We start from the raw sequence: 14826 nt of genomic DNA on the forward strand, positions 1-14826 counted from the left end.
AAGAGATATTTGAAGATAAGATGCGCCACGAATTTCTGACCGCACTGTAATATGTTTGGCAACAAGTTGCGCAACATGAGAGAGAGAGAGAGAGAGAGAGAGAGAGAGAGAGAGAGAGAGAGAGAGAGAGAGAGAGAGAGAGAGAGAGAGAGAGAGAGAGAGAAGACGTTAAAATTCTATGAGAGAACGCTTCAGGCTAAAAGAGATAAATCTAGGCCTACATATAACGTAATTATTGTCCCCATGTCGAAATATTAAAATTACGCCATGCATAAATGCTACTGTTATCTCCCTTTATCTTGCTCATCTAGGTAATCATGTCGTTGGAGAATATTGAGTGGAACTCTTCTTTGGGTTGAAATTAGAATCTATCGTCGTCGGCGAAGAGAAGAGCACTGAGCCTGTAAAATGTCTTGTAATGTTTTGGAAATGAATAGTTCTAGCCTACGCTTCGTTTTTTTTGTGTTGAATGGAAATCACTGTCATAAATTTTAATGTTTCCTGTTGCTTTTATCCACTGCTTTACTGAAGTGCATTCTAGATCGAGATCGAGATAGCCCTTCCTTCTGTTGGGAGAACCGGTGAGCAAAGTAGATCTTCTAACTTCTTGTTTCGTTGAAGTTGAGTCGTGAACTTTCTCTCTCTCTCTCTCTCTCTCTCTCTCTCTCTCTCTCTCTCTCTCTCTCTATCTCTCTCTCTCTGTTAGTAGATCTAGAATCTAGATTAGATCTAGATCTAACTGCAACTGTCTTTCATGATGATGATCAATGGCCGCACCTCTATTCTATTCTCACTACGGGTGAGAATAGCGCAGGCGAGTCTTTTGGCTATTCTTACCCGGTGGGTGTTCACCGTTATAGTATAGCCTAGGCCAACCAGTAAGCGTTCACCCTGAACCACAGAATTACTCTCTCTCTTTAGCTATCTCTGTCTTATAAAACGTTCTATTACTACTGTTAGTGTTAGCCTAAAAGCGTGCAATTTTGTCTGTGGGCAGTGGAGAGAGAGAAAGAGAGAGAGGAGTAGCCCAAGAACTTCCTGTCAAAACAAAATGGCGACCCGCGTAGTTCAGCTCGATTCGGAAAGTTAAACAGCCGTAGCATCTTTGTAGACGACCAAATTAATTTACTTTTGTGTTTTAACATCATTTTAAAACTTTGTTTTGGTTAATTTGATCGTCCGCACCGATAGACAGTATTCAGAGAGAGAGAGGGGAGGAGTAGATCTTGCGAGAACTTCCAGGCAAAACAAAATGGTGACCCGCGTAGTTCGGCTCGATTCGAAAAGTGAAATAGCCATAGCATCTTTGAAGACGATCAAATTAGCTTACTTTTGTGCTATAACGTAATTTTTTCTTGGCTTTTATCAATTTGATCATCCACACCGATAGAAAGTATTCCGAAATGAGGAAAAACAGGTCTTGTTTCACACCGGGTGAGAATAGCCTACGCTGGCAAGTCTCACCCGGAGTGAGAGGTAGATCCTATTTCTATTCTCACACTTCCATGATCAATACAGAAACGGACATTTAGATTTACTTAGAATCTTGAAACTCGCACACCTGACAAATCTTTACAAGTCATTGAATTTGAAATTACGAAGTGACTATTGACACTATTGTCACTATAGTTGAACCTGTGTAAGACGGCGGCCCATTGTCAAGGAGAAAAGTGGCCGTCTTAGGCAGGACTGATCGAGATGAAGAAAACAAACCATTCCTTTCTCAAACTTTCTGAGGTCCCAACCGAAGTTCGTGCTTTTTCGGTAGTTCCCACCCCTCTTATTTGAGCCTAGATCTACATCTAGATCTATATGTTTGATGTGCGGCGACCTAACAACTGAAAAACATCAAATTTTTATGGTAAAATCAGGGGGGCATGCCCCCTGAAACCACCACCTTATTTTTATTAGTCCTGACACACTACTCTTGGGGCCAAAACCCACGAATAACAATTGCGGGGTGGGAACTACCGAAGAAGCGCCCCGAAGTTAGCCACATGCATTGTTGTTGTTGTTTTCGTTGGGGTTTTTTTTTTGTTGTTGCTGCTTTTGTGCAAGGGTGTCAATTTAAAAACTAGATCTAAATGTGTCACCCGAGGAGGACCGAGTGTTATTGTAAAACAAACACATTGGTCGCCACCACTCGGAGAAAGAGCGACACTTCTGTCACAAGTTCATGTTGACATCCATTGTTACTTTGTTACAGACCACTCATCTCACTTACAAACGATTTGTGTGTATGATTTCTTGGCTGGGCTTATGGGTTATGAGGGATCACAAGCTTTCCTCACCAGCAGCTGAAAATTTGTTACATAAACCTATTGGTCAACAGCAGGAGGGGCAAAAACAACATGATCGGTTGGAGGGACTAGGCTACCCCTTACATCAACGATAGGTGATTGGATTATGACGGCTCGCCCACAACGCCACGGGCCAATGCACAATTTATGACTGTGGAGTCTCTACGGTGGCTGTCTAAGACCTAGGTGTTATTGCTTGGTGTGATAGGGGTTGTGTGCTATAATATGATCAGTGCTTCCACTCTTCCGTATTTCTACGGAAATCTGTACTTTCTGCCATTTCCGTACTTGTTCCTCCTTCATTATCAGCTCCCTCCGTAAAAAGCTGCAACAGCGTGGGACTACCGAAATTCCGTAGCAAAAGATCCGTACTCGCCTTCGTATCATCTAGTACTAGTAGTTACGGATATTTACGGTAATTCTTTCGGCAATAAGTTAATGTTATAGAAACCTGCCCGATTGCGCATTTCCTGCAATCGGCCATTCCGCTATACCACAATATGCATGCATTGCGGGTTGGTCGGCAGTACATTCTTGTGAGGAAAAACAGAGCCTCCAATGACAAAGCTGATATTTGCAAGTCGCTCACTGTTCTCATTTGTTTGTCCCAAGCCATGTTGTCCCATAATTTTTGTTTGCAATGATAGTATCATTTTACATGGTAGGTGGTTGGCGGGTGCTGTGGTGTGGTTTGCTTCTTCTTTCCTATCAAACATCTATCGTCCTTATCTCCCCTTCTTCTTTTTTATGTTTGTTACTCTCTTGTAACACCTCTAATCTTCTGGTGCTCATATGACTTTATATGCAGTTGCAAGCGCCGTAAAACGTCTACTAAAAAACATTTTTCCTATTTGTATTCAACATTACATCTGGCACAAATCAAAAGTTTATGAGGTATAATAAAATTTGATGTTTTTTAATAGTTCTATATTTTGCCTCATTTTTGATAATTTTGTGGTTCACTTAATTTGTTTAAAGGGGAGGAAGGGTGGGGGTGGGGGGGTTGGTTCCAGGTGGGGACTTGACTCAGCATCATGCCGGGCTATAGTGCTGTGCTCCAATTCTCTATAATGGGGAGTTCTTGAACTTAGGTTGTTTTCACTTTAGGAGTTTTAAAGGCTTAGCCTTATAAATCAAATGGGCATTCAAATGTCCTTTCTTAAATGACAATACAGTATTGGAAGGAGCATTAAATCCATAACATGATACCATGGAATATTGAGAGAAGAATGCGTTTTCTTTGTTTTGCCTGGATCTGAAATCATTTTACAAAAATTTTTCATTCTGAACTGACAAGTTTCTGTTTGCATATAAATAAATGTTTATTGGTATGGTAGTGTTGCTTTTTATATGTCATAATGGACAAGGAGTTCCAGTTGTAAAGTTTGTTTCTTGCTTAAAAAGTACTAAGTGGTACAGAAGTGATTAATTTTAAACTGAGCCAGAGCATGATTGCTTTATTTAACTTTTGACAGAAAGAAGTGTATTTTATTAGCATAATGGGCCTCTATGAAACTTCCAAGCCTTTGTCATATATCTTTTAAAGTCACCAGCTCTCATATTTTCCTGGTTTCAAAGTTATATGAGGTTGAGAAGAAAACCTGCAATTATCCGCTGATCATTTCATCATAAACCAGACCAGGCACTATAAATAACTTAAGTACCTGGGTGCTTACAGGCCCTTCAAGTTTACAGCTGAAAGAGTCATGGTTTATTAACTGTAATTGTAGTGAGAACTAAACTGACTAAAAACAAAACACAAAAAAGCTGGAGGGGTTTTTTTAAATTAATTTTTGGGGATTTTTTTATTCACGAAGAATAAATTCTACGTCTTTTTTAATGTTTCCCAGCAACCCACTGTTGATATTCCAGGGACTGATTCAATCTCAAAATTAGTTCAAACATTCATGGCTATTTGTGTGGGATTAAGATAATATAAATAAGTGCATAATTTTAGACAAGTTTTTACTGTAGCTATGATATTGTATTGCTATATGTATCACCTTTTTTCTTTGTGCAGAGAGATGAAACACTGATTTACTGAGACATCAATATATTGTGGCAATGTGATGAGGCAGAGCCCCGTCCATACAGATAAGCGGTAATGGGCAACTATAAGTCCCGGCCCCCCATCTCCTGTACTGGTAAGACTTTATAGCAGCTCTGAATTTGTATTTAATCTGGTATGTGGTTGATGGTAGGTAGGTGTTCATTGTTCTGTTTACTTCTTTTCAGTTACATTGATCAAATTCTGTTCAAGGGAAGATGTTCTTTTTTGCAAAGCTAACTTGTCATAAAGTACTGCTCATTAACTTAGTGGATGAGTCAGAGTTGTAGTTCTAGGTGACTCAGTACAGGTTTGAGATGTGTTAGACAGGCTGTCGAAGTTTAATTCACTCAAATTCAAGAAATATTAATAAATGTAACAACAAACAGTTATAATAAATAAGTGTATGTTTTCTATAAGGAGTAGCCTACTAAACAATACTGGTTCACACATAGTTAAATGCTCAGGTTCTGACACAGGCTTATATTTATGCAACATTATATTACAAACCAATGTCAATGTGCCAGGATCTGGACAATCAATACTGATCATATCTTATCTTATCTTATCCTATCCTACTTCCTACAAGATTTGTATGATGTGGTGTTATTTTCACTTGTTCAGATGAGCTCAAGAAGAAGATCAGTGAGAGTTATGCCCTGTTCAGGTCGAAGGTCATTGAGGAGCTGCGCCCTAAAGAAAGTGACTGGAATGAAGTGCAGCAAGCTGCAGCAAAGTCAGTATTTAGAATAACAGCCAGAAAAATTTGCTTCACTATTGTGAAGTAAATTTTCCTGCTGTTATGGTATTAGCTACATGATTCATCCTCTTGTCACATTGCAAGACTAAAACTTAATTCCATATGGCTCGACTTTTCTGGGCGATCAAGCACATTTTGGAGGGACTAATTTTTATCCTTTGACAGAGACATGTTTGGGGTTTTTTTGTTGTGTGTTTTTTTTTCTCTTTTCTGTTCTCTGATACTGGTAGGTCCTACCTCTTTAACTGCCCTTTTTTGTTCTTGTCAGTCTGTCTTACTTTTCCCCCGCACTAAATGACCTTAATTGCTTCTCTTTGCTCAAACATTTGAAAAAAAATATTTTTTGTTCTGTTCAGCACGGCAGACCTGTGTCAGTTGGAACAGTTGCTGACAGAAGCAGACTGTCATGAGAAGACGGAAACAGGCCTTACATTGCTGCATATTGCTTGCATTGCTGGAGGTGAGCAGTTGATATGAGTAGTAAACCGTTAACTCTCATGGGACTATACCTTTGGGCAAAGTAGTTTTAAGTAAGGTACTGCAGCAGCTAAAGTGTCGAATTGGAATCCACTGGGTAAGGGATCATGGGGAAGGCCACATGGAACCTGGAGAAGAGTTACAGACAAAAAATGTAAAGAAGAGTTGAAATACATTAAATATAATCAAGAGTCTGGCCAAGGATTGGGAAAGGTTGAAAGTGTTTATTCCTTGCCTATAGTATGCCCTGATGCAGGATTAGAAGGGCAGTGATGAGGATGGAAGCCTATTATTTAAATCCAGAAACACTCCTACTCAAGAAAGGCTATGTTGAAAAAGTTCAATGTTTAAAACATGAAATATTCAATAGGTCGAATATTCGAAATGTCTATTATCCAATTAGTTTCAATGATGTTTGGAAAAGGGCTCAGCACTGTTGCTGCTCAGCTGTCTGTCAAATATTATTGCAATGAGAAATAATTTGTTTGCTATTTTTTAAACCCCTACCAACCTCCATGTTCATGCATAGTGTTTTTCTTCTTTTTTTCTGTTCCTTTGTAGCCCCCTGTAGTCAGCTTGAAAGACTGCTGAAGAAAGGAGCCAGTGTGAACATTCTCAGCAAGAACCAGTTCTCTCCCCTCCAGCTGTCTGTGTACCGGGTAATCTTACATTAACACTTCCAGAGGTCTTCTGTTGTTTTTTTTTGTTGTTGTTTTTTCTGAAAACATCTTTGCTACTCTTAACAGTTTTAGTTGTTGGAGGCAAACCTTGGGGGAGGGTTTTCTTCAGCTTCATTCTCATTGATGTCAGGTAAATGGTTACTGTTACTAATTTTGCATGTTCCATTCTTTGGCTGGAAGCTAAAGACTGTTACCACTGATCCCACATTTGACATAGGTATGCTTTACCCCATGTTTGAACATGCATTAGGAGGCTGGCTTTCCTCTGCTGGCATGCTCCAGATTCACCTATAAGTAGATCATTTTCTTTGAATTTTTGTCACATTCTAGAAAATATGAATAAATCCCAAAGTTGAGATACCTAAACAAGTGGACAAATCTCTTTCCCTATTTTTGCAGTTACCTTGGTTGCTTGTATTGAATCACCATTAGGTCATAACTCTTTTCTATCTCTCTGTCCTACTCTAAACAATGTCCCTTTTGCACCCAATGCACAGAATTTAGGGGTCATCTCTCTGTCAGTTCAGTTTGTCTTTCTTTCGCCTGACCCTAAAGAACTTTAAGCTTTCAGGTGTGTCTCTTATCTCAGAACTTGGTCCTCCTCTTGTTTAATAAATTCATCTCTTCATTTCATAAACTAAAGACTTAAGATTTGACATTCTCATAATTATTTTCTTATTTAGACAATAATTTTTGGTCTTTATAATATATTTTATACAGTGCCTTTTGTTGTCATGTAAGTTACATGGCATAGCCTTCAGTTCCAGGTTTCTTCTTCTTCTTTGAGTTCCTCTCCTGGACATCAGGGGTAGTCAACTGCTGGTTCTTCTATCTGCGGCGTAGCTGATTTTTACATGTATGACTGTTTTTCCAACTTAATAGGGCCCTAGCCTTCAGGCAGTCACATTTCAATTTCATTGGTACTCTTTATGTTATTATTCTGACTAGAATATTTTCAGTTTTGATAAGAATTAAATTTTAATATTTTGCACGGATGACGACAAAAGCCTACTCTTATTGATTTTAGGACTTCCATGGGATCTTTAATGTGGGCAACTTGCACAGGGGACCTCTGAGTTTACCTACCTTATAATCAGGGTGTGTTAAGGAGGAGCCAGGGGGTAGTTGTAGAAAGATTCAGGAATAAAGGAGAGAGGAGCTCAGAGTAAGTCGGGATTTGAGAGGGGAGGGGGAAGAAAGTGGAGATGAAAGCAGCTGACAGAACATTAACTCACTTCAGACGGTTCACACAACAGTTGCGTGACCCCCGCCGGGACGCTCGCTACGGTTCCCACAAGCCGTGCGTGACCAACTTTGGAATTTTTTTTTCGCTCTATAAATCACGCACGGATCGCGTGACCCACCTCGTATCCTTGTTTGGCCAAGCCTGAGCTACTTAGACTTCGTTTCGTATCTCTGGGGCCCGTAGTTTTTAAGTTATTGAAGGTGAAGGGGGTTGAACTGACCGGAACTCGCGCTTTGTTTTTTCTATACGGCTGATAGTAATCCGACAGTCACGTCGTAGTAACGGTCGAAGAAGTCGCATGAACAAGAATCACATAATTTCGCCGTTTTCGATACTTCTGTACGTTTTACTAGTTCTAGTGTCTCAGAATATTATGTGTCTGATAGTTAGGACCCTGGAGATGTATCCGAACACGGCCCGAGTCGTAGTTTTAGGGCTAGATCTAGCACTCTAGTACTGGTGTTGTTCGCGCAACGAAATCACAACGTCGTGCCATACATCTGTCTCATGTAATTCAGTGTATGGGTCTGAATCAACGCACAGACCAGCTTTTATATTTTCACCAAACACTCATACATGCATACAAATCAAAACAGAACACTTTGAACTTTTATTTTTGTTGTTGTTGTGAATTTCATTCTACCTGTCACGTCTCTGAAAATTTTTCGGAAAATCAAATTCATGCTAATTTTTTAAAGATCATACAAATTAACGTATTAGACTTAGACAACTTTAGTTTTTTGTATTAGATTAAGCTTGAATGTTACTTTACTGTGTCAAAAAGTAATTACAATAGGGTAATTTTGAGAGTTGTGGTGATTTATTGAAATACTCCGAAAAACGCCAGTCTTCAACGCTTGTGACTGGTGAAAGGGCCCAGTAGTAAGTGAGTTGAATTAGACTACGTCAAATGAGGTTAAAGGAGAAAATTTTACAGAATTTTTTAGGGGGTCGCTGTCAAGTTTCAAATCCAAGACCTTTGAAGATAGCCGATCACTACCTCTCGACCATGAGAACCTCCAGTACCTTGTGGGAAAACCAATATATTTGTAATACCTTTGCAGGGCGATTCAGAGCAAGTAGAAGTGCTGGTCACTTATGGAGCTGATGTGAATCAGGCTGGGCACAGTGGAGTTGGCTCCCTACACATTGCTGCAATGTGCGGCCACCATGAGGTAAATTAAATGTACAGAATTGCTACAAAAATAAACGCAATAAACACAATACTTTAAAAAATCATTGTCTTTCATTCTTTCACTTGTAGAATTGGATTGATTCCCTATTAAACAGTAAAGATTTGTTCATTTCTTAATTTAGAAAGCATGCTTTTAAACAAATTCTTCTAAGTTTGACACGCAACAAAGGAAAAAGGTGTTATAGAACTTATCACCTTTTGAGAATGGCTCATGTAGCTCACACAGAAACTAAATTTTGTCATTAGTTACATCTTCTTGTGATGTAGATTTTTGAAGATTTTTTTTCATGCCTACTTGATTGAGAATGTAAAGTGTTATGTCTGTTAATCATTTTGTTGGTTTTCAGATTGCCAAGATTCTACTAGACAGTGGTGCTAAGATTGACATGGGGGATCTTGTCAAGTTTTCCTCTCTGCACATTGCCTGCCATTTTGGCCATGAAAAGGTATGTGTCCCAGAAGGAGATTTGTATTTTTGCTGACTGAAGAATTGGTCAGTATTCTGTAGTAGATCACTTAAAGTGTGGATCAAGGGTTTGAATTTTATGTATGTGGAAGAAATGTACTGTCCTGTGTATATGTGTGTGTGTGTGTGTGTGCAAGTTTAAGCTATGAATAGACGTACAAATATTATGAGGGGGTTTGTCAGTTTGAACAAAATTGACTGACTGTTAAGCTGTACATCTCTTTTGCGGAACTTGTGTCTTTTGAAATGCAGATTTCATGTTTGACGCAAATAGAGAAGTAAAGCAAAAAAAGGCTGTGACACTTGGACTATGCAGAACCTATCTTCATTCCCGTAAAGTTCGACTAGGTTACAAGTGATGGATGCTCCTTTCGGTTTACTCTTCTTTTACTTTGTGGTTTTTTTTATGCCAGCCTGATGAAATTTTGTTGTGAAGCGAGTTGAAATGTCTCATCATCATTTGCTAGAATAACAAAAAATAGAGAAAAAATGATGACAATGACAGCTTTTTTTCTGATTATGAATTAATTACAATTATCATCATTTTTAAGAGACAATAGTCGCTCTGTCTTTTGAATCCAAATTGTAAAATAGTTTTCAATTGCTACTAACAACATATTATATTGTGTAATTTTTTACATCTTTGCCTTACACTCAAAGGATTACAGTTCGATTTCTCAGATGTGTCCTATCTTTGTGCTTGGATGGAGAGGCCCACATAGCCTGGATTCATTTCTGACGTTCATCTCGCCTTCTGAATGACCTAATTGTGTTGATGTTGACGTGAAACACCCTGGATTCATTTCCAACAGTCATCCCACCTCCTGAATGATCTAAATTGTTTTTCTGTGAACTTGAAATTCTTACTTTCAGTGTGACTGATACAAGTACCGTGTAGTTGACTTCAGTCCTGGTTCTCTTCTTTCTACCTGTCCCAGGTTGTGGAGCTTCTCCTCAGCAATGGCTCCGACATCAACATCAGTGGCAGCGTCGGTGACAGACCCATCCATCTCGCCAGCTCGAAAGCAAACCTGAGAATCATGCAGCTTTTGGTGGAAGGAACTTCGCAACAAAAGGCTGATGGTAATGGGCCTAAAATAGTGGGGGATGACACCTTCGTCCCAAAATTTCAAGAGTACCAGAATATATAAAATGTTCCAGACCCACTCTTCATTCTCATTATTGTTGTTGCTGAAGTTGTAAATCTAGTAGCCACTGAGCATTACTTTTTTCCTCAGCTGCTCTTGGACATATTTTAGTAATTGTCTTCATGCTTATTCATCATAAGTCTCCCGTCAAGTAGTTTTGCTTTGTTGGCAACCTTGCCACTCCACAACCTGTTCTCATGGTCAGTAGGTCTATTCCTTTCTCTTCATTTTGCATCATGTTCATGTTGGGCTCATTCATTGCTGACAATGGGTGATTTCTATTGTCATGCTGACCTGTAGCAAACTGTAACTCACTCAACCCACAGTAGGTGGTTGGTGGGTGCTCTGGTGTGGTTTGCTCTATCTTTTCTATCAAACGTCTGTCCTTTTCTCTCCTCCATTTTCTGTGTTTGCTACTCCCATGTATCACATTTAATCCTCCGCACTTATATGACCCAATTGTATTACAAGTGCTGTAAAACTCTTACTAAATCATTTAATAAACACAAACAGCTTTTGTGAGATGCTTTGTTGTATGACTTGAGTTGACAGTGAATGTAATTGTTATGAGGCCGTTTTTGACAGCTGTCTGTGGTTGGAGGGTGCCACTAATGTAACCTGTTTCTGTCTGTCTTATTTTATTTCTCTGCACAAAGTGACTGTTATTGTGTCGATGTGCTTCTCAGTACACAGATAAGCTAACAAATGATTGACATGGGTGGTTGACTGGTGCTCTGATGTGGTTGGCTCTTTCTTTCCTATCAAACATCCATCACTGTATCCCTCCTCCTGTTGTAAATATGTTACGCTACAGTGACACCTTTAATCTTCAACCATTAAACTCTTACTAAAACGAAATCTAACATTTTTGACAGCAAATATTATATATAATTGTGATGTGGCTTTTGTTGACAGTGAATGTGAAAGATAATGAAGGACACACCCCTCTCCACTTCTGCTGCAAGTCTGGTCACCTGGTCACCCTGCACTACCTCCTGGACCACCAGGCTGTGCCCCACGAGGCCAACATCTACGGAGACACGCCCCTCCACCTGTGAGTTCCTGGTTTAGAGACAGTTTGGTGTAACTCTTCCCAGCCTGGAGAAAAATTCCTTATTTGCACATACTGTTGTTTCTGTTTATCTATTTTACTTTTTCTCTGCCCAACATGACATTACTGGGTGGTTGGCCGACACTCTTGTGTGGTTTGCGTCTTCTTTCCTTCGAAACATTCTTCGTCATTTTCTCTCCTCATTCTTTTCCTACCTTTAATCTTGGACACTCATTTGACCTTATTGTGTTTTTAAAGCTTACAAAACTTTTCTTCTTCTTCTTCTTCTATCCCGTGGTTGGGGCAACCGTTGGGGCACCACTGCATTGGAAAACCAGCTCTCGCCATCTATTTTTGTCCTCTGCTCTCCTCAGATTGTCACCCATCATCTTTCCTGTCCACTCTGTAATGTTGTCCTCCCATCTCCTTCTCTGCCTTCCTCTCTTTCTCTTTCCTTGTATGGTTCCTTGCAGGATTGTTTTGGCATGTCCTGTGAAAACTTTTACTGACACTAAATTGAACCTAGATAACTCTGACCCTCTCACATTATTACCATAAACAAGCCCTCTCGATACAATCTCCCAGCTCCCTTGTCTCTGAAATTCCCCTGACTCCCACATCAGACAAGACAGCCTATTAAAACTTGTGAGATTTTTGTTCTGCTTCACAAACAAGATATGAGACTAATATATACAAAAAATCATGACTCTAGTGTATGAGCTAGGTGTTTTAATTATCTCTCAGCCTCACAATATTGGGATTAAAAAACTAACTTGATCGTCTTTTATGACTGAGTAACAAATAGTTTCCGTACTTTTTATCCCACATTGTTTCAAATCCGGGCCGGTCAGTAATTTGTTGCTGTATTTGTGGGTTGTTAGAGGGCACCACCTCATGTACATCTTGCTTCTTTACTTTCCTTTCTTTTGTCTACTATCCGTCTTTCTCTTTCCTGGGTCTAAACTACCATTTTTGCATGGATGTGTTTCTCTTTTCTCATTTAGGCAGAGCCATTTTGCAGAAAAGTTAACTTGGTTCTGTCAAAAATGATTATGATTATAAACATAAACACAATATCAACAGCAGTTGGGTTTGAGGCAAAGCGACTGCTCAGTGTAAGTCTCCGTATTTTGTCTCTTTTCAAAACGATGCTTGTATGGGGGAATCTTACACTTAGCAGTCAAAATTATTATTGCCATTTTTGATGAATACAACTTGTGTTGATCCATCAGAGCTTGCTACAACGGCAAGCTGGAGATTGCCAAACAGCTGGTGGCTCAGACAGGACAAGAGAGTCTGATCATGGAGAACATTTTTAGTGAAACACCACTGCACAGGTGAGGCATGCACTCAGTACTGGTTTTCGTGTGTGGTGGTGGGGGGGTTCTTGTTTGTTTTTTTAGTTATTTTTTTACCGAAAGGATGTTGACTCATAAAGGGCTCAATAGAACAACTGCATATATCACATTTTAAATTTTGAGAACTCGTAAATTTTAAAGTTTGTTGACTCGTAACCAAGTACTATTGTTAGCTGTATCTCTTCACCCTTTCCGGATGTGTCGCCGATATATCGGCTGTGATAGGGTGCCTCAGTATTTTTTCGTTTTAACACGGTCTGTCATTTATAATTACTTCTTATAGCTATTGAAAAACTTGGAAAGGATTTAGGAAACGAAAACATCTAATTTCACTTTGTCAAAGTGTGGGTTTGAGGAAAAACGAGTGAATTAGTTCTTGCGGTCTTGCATCAACAAAACGATGTAACCGGACTCAGTGAAAATATCATAACTTAAACAAAAATTGGAATATTGTTTTCAAAGAAAAAGCTGCACTTTCAGAAATTTATGGATTATGCTCTTGGCCTTTATATGATAAGACAGCTATGCTGATTTGCTTTCATATGTTTGGTGAATGTAATTTTTTCCATCAAAATTCATTTTTCTCATCACCATTGCCATTTCTAACCCTTCTAATGCATACTTAAGCTCAAAATTAATCCTTGTTTCATGTTGGAATGTATTCCTCATTCAATTTCCTTCAATTTGATATATCATGTTACGTTTGGAGTCATAGTTATGCTTCTATGAAGTTATTTTGTACAAAACCTGCATAGTCAAATCGAGCCACAAGTTAATTATGTCTAGACCCCCAAAAAACTGTCCGGAAAGAGTTAAACCTATTGCTCATTATTTTGTGTCCTGTAACTCTGGTATATTGGTCTAAAGTTGGTTATTTCCTTGGAAATACATCTAAAAGCAGGGACACAACCCTTAAATCGACATCATTTTTACATGCAGTTAAGATATCACCACTTGGAGTTTTTGTACTGTTTTTTTCTTCATTTAGCAAAGGTTTAAAACCACAGATTTGTTTTCGAACTGCGTGTAAATAATAAGAGTTAGTCATTCCCCATTTTCTACTCCTTTCCAATTTCCAGCGAGAACTGTCAGAGAACATTTGAGTTGGTCTGGATGACTGGTGTGTTTGTCAAGTGAATAATGAAGAAGCAGAAGTTACAGTTAAACCTGTTCTAACAACCTCTTGTCCAAGACAATCACCAGTACAAATGACCACTTTCCACTTCCTCCCGTACATTTTTTTTCTGTTTTGTAATGACACTGTTCAAATGAACCACTTGAACAAAAATGGACCCTCTTTTCTTCGACGATGGGTGATCATCAGTTCAGTTGTATTCAGTTTTCTTCCATGTTTTTTTTTTCCCCTAGTGCTTGCACGTACGGCAAAAGCCTGGAGCTGGTCAAATTCCTGCTGGAGCAGCAAAGCGTGGACATTAACTACCAGGGCAAGGACGGCCACACAGCCCTGCACAGTGCCTGCTACCACGGCCACCTGAGGTGTGTACAGTTCCTCCTGGAGAACCGCGGGGACATGAACCTCGTGGCGGCTGCCAGCGATCAGAGCGGGGACAGCGAGAAGAGAGAGGAGCAGACGGCGCTCATGTGGGCCTTTGAGCGAGGTCAGTGCTTTCTACAGGCAACGCGCTAGTGTATTGAGTTCAATATATTTGTGAAAAATTGATGAACGCCTGATTCCACCACCTCGTACCATAATTTGGTTCTTGAAAGGCTCCTCGCGTTCGGGATACTTTAGTTCGTGAGCACACATGCCGTGAGGTCAGCGTGACCTGGGGTCAGAGTCCGGGCAACACGCTGCGAGTTGAGCGCTGCGTTGAGACTGAATTTTTTAGTTTTACACCATGCTCATATGTGACAAATACATTGTAACAGTAAAATCTAGGAACTCCGTCCTCACTGTACGGAACGATTTAACTTTATATGTTTATGCCTCGAAGATTTGCAGTTGATAGCAGTAGTAGTTTTTTTACACAACTAAGCCTGGAAGACAGGAGAAATCCTGTGGCTGTGTATGACGTAATCGACATTTAAAATGTCATCTATTGTAAAATGTGAATTTCAGATGAGGCTGATTTTTTGC

At 39.5% G+C, this 14826-nt stretch overlaps 1 protein-coding gene across 1 annotated transcript in view; it reads left to right on the forward strand.

Annotated features, from left to right (window-relative positions):
• The first annotated feature begins 386 nt into the window (after positions 1-386).
• The window catches only part of LOC101864597 (serine/threonine-protein kinase TNNI3K), a 33418-nt gene continuing 18978 nt past the window's right edge, over positions 387-14826 (forward strand). Inside the window, exons 1-11 of the mRNA XM_013079537.2 lie at positions 387-581; positions 4321-4444; positions 4972-5083; positions 5464-5567; positions 6146-6243; positions 8575-8685; positions 9053-9151; positions 10110-10254; positions 11235-11373; positions 12603-12707; positions 14097-14347. Of these exons, the coding sequence (XP_012934991.1) occupies positions 4405-4444; positions 4972-5083; positions 5464-5567; positions 6146-6243; positions 8575-8685; positions 9053-9151; positions 10110-10254; positions 11235-11373; positions 12603-12707; positions 14097-14347 (1204 nt within the window). The 5' untranslated portion in view covers positions 387-581; positions 4321-4404. The remainder of the gene's footprint in view (positions 582-4320; positions 4445-4971; positions 5084-5463; positions 5568-6145; positions 6244-8574; positions 8686-9052; positions 9152-10109; positions 10255-11234; positions 11374-12602; positions 12708-14096; positions 14348-14826) is intronic.

This window comes from Aplysia californica, unplaced genomic scaffold (assembly GCF_000002075.1).
Source record: "Aplysia californica isolate F4 #8 unplaced genomic scaffold, AplCal3.0 scaffold00055, whole genome shotgun sequence".
Taxonomy (NCBI): domain Eukaryota; kingdom Metazoa; phylum Mollusca; class Gastropoda; order Aplysiida; family Aplysiidae; genus Aplysia; species Aplysia californica.